The sequence below is a fragment of the Nestor notabilis genome, unplaced genomic scaffold (assembly GCF_000696875.1).
Source record: "Nestor notabilis isolate BGI_N333 unplaced genomic scaffold, ASM69687v1 scaffold24950, whole genome shotgun sequence".
In the NCBI taxonomy this organism is placed as follows: domain Eukaryota; kingdom Metazoa; phylum Chordata; class Aves; order Psittaciformes; family Psittacidae; genus Nestor; species Nestor notabilis.
In genome coordinates this window covers 10,414-20,928 of record NW_009910996.1, presented here as the reverse complement: position 1 = coordinate 20,928, position 10,515 = coordinate 10,414, and the positions used below count along the sequence as shown (strand labels likewise).

The window sequence follows — 10,515 nt, the reverse complement described above, 5'->3', positions numbered from 1 at the left end:
CCAGGCAGGAATACAGGGCAGCACTGCTGCCTCCAAGGAACACAGAAGCACTGGCTGTTGTGCAGAGCCCACAGCTGGGGAGCAGCATTATTGCCGTGCACCCTGGGGCCCAGTGTGCCTGGTGTGCTCACCTTCACCCCTCTAGCATGAAGAACTGCACCATGGTGCCCCAGGCTGCTGTTTCCAGCCTGCAGCCACATGTGAACCTGCTCTCCCAGAGGTAAGTCAAGGGGCCGCTGCCAGAGCGCAGCCTGGGCTTGCAGCTCTTTTTCCCCGCTGTCTTTCCCCTGACTTTTGTTTGCTGGAAACATCAGAATGTTTCGCTCTGGTGTGGCAAACACACAGGCAGGACAAGCAGAGCTCCAGTTGTTTAGTATTTTATTAAAGAGAAATATACACACCTCTCCCTGGCAGAGTGGAGCACGAGCCCAGGGCACGTCTCTTAGAGCACACCCGTGTTTGTGCAAAGGAAAGAAGCCACGTTTCTGTGAGAGCGTGTTTCCGAACGGGGCGTGCGATGGAGCACGCTGTGACACACTTGCCACAGCGCTGGCTGCCGAAACGCGGTCCCACGCCAGGCTGCTCCACTGACGTTTTACAGGTACAGAGGGAAGAGGCAGCTTATTGTGCTTAAGACATCTGAACAAATCCTGGGTAGGAGACACTCACAGCTTGTGAATATTGCTAATTACTTACAGTTAAGAAAGAACGTATCCTGACAACAGTCATACAAACCTGCAAGACCACGGGACCCCACGGTAAGTCTTGGTCATCAACACCCAGCGTCGCTTCACTGCGCTCACAGCCGGTGCCCCCTGACAGCAGGAGGAGGCGGCTCCTGCTTGCTTGCCGACAAGGTGAGCTCATGCCAAGCCAGAGGGTCCTGGTGACCCTCCCTGTGCTTGGCACCCACAGCGAGAGCGGCGAGGAGACCCTGTCCTCACTGCCCATAGTCCCTTGGGAGCATCCAGCCCACCCCATCCTCCTGGGAAGGAGGAGCTGGCTCTGGAAGAAAGCTCAGGCAGGCCAGGCACAAGAGTGAGCTTTTCCAACGCTCCGCTCAGATTACAATTGAAAGATTAAATATGAGTAAATGTTGTAGGTTTATACATAATGCTTCCTTCTACCTATGGAATGTGTCTGAATGGTCAAAAGACACTAAAACGTTGCTAGAAACCTTGGTTAACCAAGAAAGACAACCCCGCCCTTAAAAACTAAATAAATCCTATTTAATTTTCCTACAGCCTTCATTTAAATGCCCTCAGAAAAAACAGAGTATTTCTGGGTGCCTTGCAAGGATGTACCTGTTCATGCAATGGCCCAAGTTCCTCATTTAACAAGCATTGCACTTTTTTATGTTAAGTCATCAAAACTATAAAACCTATTATTTTTGTCTGAAAGTGTTAGTCTAAAAAGTACAGTATTACTTTATAACCATTTATGGTAAACTCCGAGCACACGCGCATGTGCACACACACACACTGTTGCCTAAACGCTTCCTAAAGATACTGATTACAAAGTGTATAAAATTAGTAGTACATTGTCAGGATACAGTGAGAGCGATGAGCCACCCTTGAACATGGACTATAATCTAGTATCAATCACTAAACTGTACACATTTATACAGCCTTACATTCACCAATGACTTCTGAAAGGTAAACAGCAAATACACCAAGAAGTTCAGTAATGCTGTTGAAAACAGAGTCATTACTGACTCCAACTGATTCCAGCTCACTGGAACCAGAAGGACATTTTTGTTTCAGCAAGCAGGGCTGAAACCAACCCAGAGCGAGAGAGCTCGCTCTTAACCAGCTGGTTGAGGAAACCTCTGTTCAGACCCTGCTCGTGAACTGGGCGCAAAGGAGCGGGAGCCGAAGCTTCCTCTCTCTGCTAGAACAACCTTAGGCTGTATTTTAACAAGCGTGCACACTCCCGAGCCCATGGGCCACCTCCCCGGGCACCTCCGCGCTGTCCCCAAGCTCTGCTGACACAGTGGCGTGGCTGATAAACTACTTGTGTAAAGTTCTGTTGTTATTCAGGCAGATGCAGGCCCTGAGGCTGTTTGGTCCTGAGTGCACGTGTCCAGCACCAAACAGCACAGCAGGAAGCAGCAGGCAGAGCCGAGGGTGGATTTTGTGTGTTTGGAGGTAGTCACTTCCTTTGCCAATCGTTTTGCACCCGGTCTAGCATGGTAGTGATTAGGTGGCCACGCTTCATCTCTGCCTGCTCCCTCTCCTGCTGAGCTGCAAAAGCCAGATCCCCTTCCTGAGATCCACGTAGAGAAAAGGGACCAGCTGGATCCAGGCAACTGATCCCCCTCAGGAGCAACAGTTGCCTTCTCAGGAGATTTCAGAGCCTGACCTAACTCAGCAGATGCTCGGTGCATAGCCTGGAGAAAAGTTGGAGGCACTTTGTGCGTTCTCTAGCCTGCCATACCCACCCGCTGGAAAAGTGGTGCCAACGGCCTTCGAGAAGGGTCGCACCAGCACTAGAGAAGAGGATGGACAATGCGCAAGGACAGGGAGATGGACGGAGCCTCTGGTTGCCGCACCTCACATAGCTATTGGAGAAAGAGTAAGGGCTACTTGGTTTTGCTGCTTGCAGGCACGCTGCACCAGCTCACCCTCTGTGCTTTGAAGGCCCACTGCAAACATCCTGACAGATGGAAACATCTCGAGTGGCACATCCTTGGATGAGAAGTAGTATATGATGTAACCCAGACCAAGAAAAGGGCCTGTTTTGGCTATAAAAGTCTTAAGATCTATCTCTACCTTAATGTGCAGACACGGGAGATCTGATCAGGCTGAGAACATGTTAAAAATGCTCAGGCTGCTGCTAGTTCACCAATATGCAAGTCCCGTGACTGCACTCCCATGAGGAATTTGAAATATCAAGTGCACTGGAAAAAAAGGATTGTCAGAGAAAACAGAAAATATAAATACTAAAAAAGCAACATTACTGAGTGGGAACTGGACTGATCTGATACCAGCTTCTCGGATCACACAGTGGTTTCTATAGTCTCAATCACTTCCATCTCGCACTGCGAGGGTGACAAGAGCGGGCACTCATCTGGTTCCCAGCTGCTATCCGGGCTGTAATCTTCTTCTGAACTTAGCTCGGCCACCCCCTCCGTGTCCTCATCACACGACTCTATGTAGTGAACCCCCACCGCATTGATCCCAGAGTCCTCAGAGCTGGAAGGGGATGAGCAGTGATCTGGTTTTGGTGTATTGCTCTCTTTTGTGATTAAGGCATTGCGAACAGGGACTTCCTCAGGCTTTATCTTGTGGGGCACGGGGGGAGGCTGCCTCTGCACGTAGCACATCTTCCCGTTGATGCATTTCACGCGGTAATTGTCAATGAAGAGGTCTGCGATGGTGCAGAACTGTGGGGAGTCGGGGGGCAGAGGGGGCTGGAAGACCGGGGCAAACTTGAGGAAGTGTTCGGTGAGCGACACGGAGATCTGGATGGTGTTTGTAGACTCCCGAGGGCGAATGGGTATTTCGGTGCTGGGAAGCTGCTCTACGGGTGTCATGGGCTGATAGACGTATTTACCTGCGGGGAAAACAGAAAAGCAGCACTTAAAGATCATTATCTTTAAGTTAGAAATAAACTGATGACAAGATGCTTGCTCTGGGCCATTAATAACAACCAGCAGTTCCCTGCACTCAGCAGCTGCTCTGTTTGCAATGGCCTCAAGGTCTTTAGTCCTCTCCTGCTATGGATTCTGTGATGCTTTATACTGTATGTAAGCACAACTGCCCTTGCCCAGTTGTGCTCCTGCCCCTGCTTTGAAGACAGCTGTAGGACAACACTTAACTCTGGAAAATTAACTCCAGGGGCACAGCTCCGTAGCTTTGAGGTGGGACAGACGGCAAGGCTGACGGCACCCCTTTCTGGGGGGACAAGAACTGAAAAGATGCTCAGACTTTGGTTTTTTTCACTGAACACCAGAGCAGGTCGAGCTTATATCTTTGCTACAGTGATCAAAATTTTATTAAGTTATTGTTACTCAAAATCAATGAGTCTCCCTGCATGTGTTTCTTTTTCTGGGGACTAAATTGTGGTGTTCCATATTATAAACCAGAGACTCATGCATGGTTACAATTAGAACTTTGAAGTAGAAAATAAGGGAATTCTCAAGCCATAGAAACGCTTTTGGCATCTTGATTATCTGCTTAAGTAGTAACAAAATGGGATTATGTTGGTTATATAGGGCTGAATCAAGTGTGAACTGAACATCTTTTAGTAAAGAAATAAATAAAAGAGTAGAAAATCAGTGCTTCGTTAAGAAAAACTGAGAAACCTGAGGCAACGCCTAAGCCTGTAAATGCCGCATTTTATTTGCATGAAGCCTCTGCGAGATTCATGTCTCTCTCGGGGCTCGTACACTGTGACAGCACAGATTTCCAGAAGACCTGCAAGTACTGGGGCTCGCGAAGAGCTTTGCTGCACGAGTTGCAAATGCTGCTTTTGCCAAGGCAGGAAAAGTATTGAAGCACCAAAGGACTGTTTGGATGCTTGAAGGTCTCCAGGTAAGGGGCAGAAAGACATGTTAATGAATTGGGCTGTGTCGTGATGGGACCTGCCACCCGTTTCTGTGCTTGCAGCTCAGAGGCAGGTGCAGCCCTTCTCCCCCGAGTTACCCATTCCTCAGAGCAGTCACGGCGTTTCCGCTCAGGGAGGCTGAGCGTTGCCTGGGACAGCAGCGCTAGAGAAGCACTTTCCTCAAGGAAGAGAGTGGTTGCTCCCCCTGCCATGTGCCTCCCATCTTCAGCCTGGGAGTCCTTCCCAGACGTGGGAAGAGCTCTGGCTGCAGCCAGTGCCCCAGCCACACGGTGAAAACCCTGAGATGGGCTGAGAGATCCCAGCTCTTGGCTGCAGCAGCCTCCGGGGTGCTGGCTGGTTGTGCCAGGGCCCACGCGCAGGCTGTGCTTTGCCAGCCCTGCTCCGGCACGTCACTGGGGAAGCCTCGAGCACTGGGAAGGCTTTTCCCACCCTTGCTGTTGGTACTGGGAGGGAAATGGCTGCGTTCCTCTGCTAGAACTTAACCCCCCATTGCTGGAGGGCAGATGAAACACCACAGAGAGCACAGAGCCGAGGAGAGCGCGCTGTGAGGCAGCCAACACGGGAAGTGGGCTCACAGGAACCAGCCACGCTGAGGAGAACAGCCCAGCCCTGGAGAACAGCCAGACCGAGAGCAGCGAGACGGCGGCAGTGGGTGCACAGGAGAAAAGAACATTTCATGAGCAGATCTGACCAGCTCCCCTTGAATACCTCATCAAGCACTTCTTCCCCACAAGCTGTGGAATGGTAATTGTTAACAGAGCTCCTGGAAAAGCTCAGTGAAAATGAAAGAAGCTTTTTTCCCTCCCGTTTGATTATGGCTGGATGGCAGAAAATACAAAGCCGTCCTCTCCACTTGCCATCTTTTCAACATACCATCGTCTAGAGCCTAAACTTGGTATGACTCAGAGGAATTAAGTGCTTGCATCAAACAACTGAACACTTCAACCACAGGCAGAGCAAGGCTCTTACTCCTCTAGTGCCCTTTGGAGCAGCAGCACAGACATTTCGGTACCGGTAGTCACTGTCTTGGGGGCAGGTGGGCAGACCTGCGTGTAAAAGCAGCAGCTCATGGCTTCCTGCCATCCACTGCTCTCCAGAAATCCTTCTTTGAAATTAGTGGCCATTAAAGATGCTAGTGTCTTGCAAAGCAATGCAGATAACCAATTAGTGTGCTGCTGGCTGGAACGTCAAGAATTCAGCTCATGGAAACTGAAATGCAGCCCACCCTTGCGTGAAACCACGATGCTGTATTTATTCATCTATCTGCAGTGCTCCTGTGTGGCTCCTGTTCTCTTCCATTGACGATGAGTGAGACAAAAAGAATTCTCAACTCAGTTTTGTGCCACCTCTACTTGGAGTGTCCATGGATGACCCTGGTGAGGTTTTTAACAGGCTCAAGAGAAAAAGGTATCTTTAAAACAGGATTATATTTTTCCACTTAAAATAGCCACCACGTGCTGGCAGAAGGCTGGGAGACAAGTGTGGGGGAGAAAGCAGGGGAATTAAACCAAGCGTGAACATGGAATGATGAATCTTTGATTCATCAGCTTGACTTCTTTTCCACAAAAGAAGTGGTGTCAGGGGCAGATGAGGTGTTACCTGTGAGTTCAGCTGCTTGTTTTACCATTGCAGCAGCATGGGGTAGTCCTCTGTGCGTTTCAAAACTGCCCTGCTGGCACTAATTTCAGGGTAGAAGAAAGCAGCTGCTATTCTGTTAACAGAGGATTTCAGATCTCCATTTGTGTGACCTTGCAAAAGCTCAAAGTTTCCTCACATTCCAAGGACAAGCTCTGCCAGGGTAAATCAGGAATTGCCCAATGGAAAAAACAGAATTTTCTACAGGAACTGATTTCTACATTTCTTTAGAATTCTAGTACAAGTTTGTTAAGGTTCAGCTAGTTTTAGGGCCAAAGTTTATTTTAGCTTAAATTTCTGCTTTTGAACATGATCAGATCTCTCCTCTGTAAGGGGTGCCTGTACTCACAGCTGGGACTGTCAGACTGAATCACGGACGAAGCTGTGATTGCAGCCTCAGTTACAACTCCTTTCCCAACATAATGTGTGTAAATGCATCAGCCATGATACAGCCAATGAAAAATAAATGCAGAAACTTAAAAATAAGATCTCCCTCTGCCCCTGCAGCTTGCAAGATTGGCAGCGATGGCTTTTCCCAGAAAATTATGTAAAAAGCAGAAGTCCCCAAGTTCTCTTATAATATTTGTATTAAAAAAAGTTAACAGTCTGATTGAACTCTTACTGAAATAAACAGCAGTATTTTTGCTGACTTCAAACAGCTGGCAAAAGTGTACGATAAAACAGTGTTTTGGGCACCTATTCCAATACATTCCTTTTAATATGCCAGCACGTAATTTATTGCCTACTTATTCCAACCCAGTCAGTTGAAGAGCTCTGCCGTTGAGCTGTGCTGACGAGTGCTCCTGTAAATTACAGCGTCTTGCACAAATACAGATGCCAGACCAGACACTGCATTGCAAGCTGCTTCCTGGGTCACCTGCCACCGCTGCCTACGCGGAAGATGGCAATTCAGTGGAGGAAAAATACTGCACGTGCTGAGCACGTGTCCAAAATCAGACTCCAGCTTCTGCGAGAAGCACTTTGCTGCATTTGCACCAGGCTGGGAAGCTCTCGAGCACTGCAATAGCCGCTATGGAGATGCAGCAGAGTTCTGGCTCTGCAGTTCCACCGCTACGGAAAAAAGAGGAAATGTGTGAAACGAGGCTCTAACAAAATTATTGTCGTGGTAAGTCTCAATTATCCATGACAGCCATATGCTAACAGATAACATGATGAAATATGAGGCGATGAGAGACTTCAGAAATAGGTATGTAGGCTACGCTGAACTATTGTGACTGCACCAGTACCTGCACTTGCTGCTGCTATGTTCTGGCCAAGCGTTATCTGCCATAAATACTGCACCTCTTGGACCCCAGTCACACAGTTACAGCCGTTGGTGCACAACTAAAATGGACTGATTGTTTTTCCATTCCTTCATTATTCAGCTGACCCTTGTGAAAGCCTAAAAACCAAATTCTCCAGAGAATTAGCACGCACTAACGGCAATACTTAACTGCAAAACAGCTATTCTGATGTGTCCAAGGAGGTAAGTACTGGGCAGTGCTTGCCTCCCTACCTCTCTCTTCACAGAAATATGATTTTTATTGCCAAACCGGATGGATGCTGCTCCCCAAAGCCTTGGCTCCCTGCCACCAGTGCCACCTGCCAGCGGGTTAAGGCAGAACCCAGCAGAGCAGTAAGCTCTATCATGACCTGCAGATCTCCAGCAAACCCAAGCATCTTGGAAAATTTTGTATCCCCAAAAGCAGACACATACTCCCATGTAATATCTATTTAAAGCCTGTTTGTGGCTTTGATTACCAGAACTATATGGTTGATTGATTGGAAGCTGTAGTATAGTGTTCCTGCTTACAAAAAAATAAATACACGCCTTTAGAAGCAAGCCAGGAGGTCATTTCTTTCTGTTTTTTTGCTAATTGAGCAGCCTGCATGCACCCACACTGAACAGGCACAGCAGCAATTTCCGTGGCTAATACAAAGCAGCTTAACCATGAAATAAGCAGAGGTGCTGCTTGAAGATTTGAGTCTCCACTTCCCTTCATCCTGATGTTCCAGTTTACCTCTGGCACTCATTAACATGCTTGGCATATTAAAAATAAACCCCTAAATCTGTCTTTCAGCAGTGAGGTTTCTCATCACAAACCCTCAGGTTTATCCTCTCGGAATGCTACCTTGGAGGATATTTTCCTAGTAAATAACACCATGAAGTGCACTGCGCTTCAGAAAATGGTGAAAGATAGCGTTGGATCTCACAAGCCTAAGTCAGTGATACCTAACCTATAGTGTGTATTTGTTTGCATGCAAGACATTTAGACATCTTTTAACTGAAACATAAAAGCTTTATTTCATATGTATTCTCCTTTCCCTTGCAGGTGCTTGGACAAATATTTCTACACCCTCCAATCTGCCAGCTGATCTACTCTCCTAAAAGCAGCAAGGTTAATGAAGACCTGTTCACCATACACTGTTTAACGTAACCTGGCTCAGTTTAACCAGCACGGCTTAGGAACTGCTCCCATGCACCCAAGCTGGCTGTTTGTAGCGAACCAGGTCTGATCCCAGCGGAGATTCCAGTGCCTCTGGCTGCAGTGTGTGCTTTGGAGAGGCTGAAGCAGTGATCTCAAAGGTAGGGCAAAGAACACGGGCTGATATTTGGGCAGCAGGTTGTTCCCAGTGGGTAAGGGTGTGCAAAGGGCTTATGGAGGTGGTGCCCATGGTTTAAGAGCAGGGAGCTGATTGATAAATGTTGGTGACTTTTTTCTGCTTGAAACTACCCCCTTCTAATGGCACCAGCGATCTTCAGTTGCAGTCAGCTGTGATTCTCACTCCAGCCATGCAAGGCTCTCCTATTGCCACACACAGCCCTGCCAGAACAAATCAGCTCGCATGGGAGGGAAACTGGTCCCTCTATGAAAAACAAATGGAAAGAAGAATAATTATAACCTAACTAAATACTGCACAGCTTTGAAGGAGTGAAGGCAAAGCAAGTATTCGTCATGTATGTATAACAGGAGACTGTTAGCTTGGAGGGATTCTGCATTACTCTAAGGACAGTGCATGGCAAGGCTGCTCTTCCACATTTCACTGCGTAGGGAAACTTTGGAGATCAGCTTCTTGAGCTCTAGCTTTCTGCATAGCAAAAGATGGACAACTCCCAAACGTTATTCCAGTGGGAGTTGTTTCCTGTGTCATCAGAGTGTCAGGAGAGACAAGTCTGTTCCTTTAGGAATTGCTGACTGGAAGCACACCCCTCTGACATCTGAATGAAGTTGTCTCGCAGGTGATGACAGCTACAAGCTGGAGTAATGTGCTGCTGCCTGCATTGGCACCGTAGCCCAAGGACCATGCATAAACTGTCAGACACCCAGCTGGTTTTCCAAGCTCCCCGGGGCGGTGGGTGGCACCGGTGGCAGACAGCTCAGCCGTGCCAGACCGGCCCACGGTCGGACCCAGCCCGTGCATGGGAAGGAACCAGGTTTCATTTCAACACTGACAAAGCAGAAAGGGCAGAGGGAGGGTTTTCCTCCTTTACAGACTAAAGCAAAGCTCACTGCCTGCAGTCTGGAGATGTATACTGAAGGGCACTCAGTGCCCTAAGCCTGCTGAAGGTTCCTACCACACCTTTTGTTCAGAAGCATTTAGCAGAGAAGGGCCATCTGAAAGTGTGATAGCGGCCTGAGCTACCCGGGGATGCTGCCTTCCATCCCTGCAGGCTGCAACAGCAGATAAAATGACTGTCTCGGGCCTTTCTCCCTCTTGCCCTCCTCAATTACATGCACAGCTTGGAACAACAAACCTTTGCAAACAAAGATTATCCTAACTATAAATATTCACCAAGGACTATAATAGCTTCAAATTACACTTTGCATAGAGCACACTAATAGCCCTTTCAGAGGGGAGAGAACAAATGGAAGGAGAAACCCTGTACTACATTTACAGATGGCACATGTCAAAAAAAATCCCCACTCTAACCCAGTTTCCATTTCCTTGTATCGTATGGAATAGCCATCATGTCATATCCAGCAAAATGTTATGGGCTGTATTTGGAACATGAGACAATGAATAAGCCACCAGAGGAAAAGAAAAATATTTCAGGATACAGGTACTGCCAGATTTACAGTGCAAGATCAAGTAGAGCTGAACTGTGCCATTGGTGGCCATAATGAAGCACAACTAAAGTGCTTGTCAACACCGAAGGAGCCTTGTAGATGAAGATATGTAACACCTTAATGGAAGTGATAGTTTGCCCTGAGCTGCTTCTAAAGAACCCTGAAAATGCACTGAAATTGTTCAAACAAGTTTCTAGTGTGAGGAAGGCAAACGGAGCATCCTGCATGTTTGCAGTACTTC

At 47.9% G+C, this 10,515-nt stretch overlaps 1 protein-coding gene across 1 annotated transcript; it reads right to left on the bottom strand.

Annotated features, from left to right (window-relative positions):
• Positions 1 to 2,748: 2,748 nt before the first annotated feature.
• LOC104404273 (chromosome unknown open reading frame, human C3orf70) lies at positions 2,749 to 3,547 on the bottom strand. Its single transcript, XM_010012665.1, has one exon. The coding sequence runs from the start codon at positions 3,533 to 3,535 to the stop codon at positions 2,999 to 3,001; it is 537 nt and encodes a 178-aa protein (XP_010010967.1). The 5' UTR covers positions 3,536 to 3,547; the 3' UTR covers positions 2,749 to 2,998.
• Between the last annotated feature and the right edge of the window lie 6,968 nt (positions 3,548 to 10,515).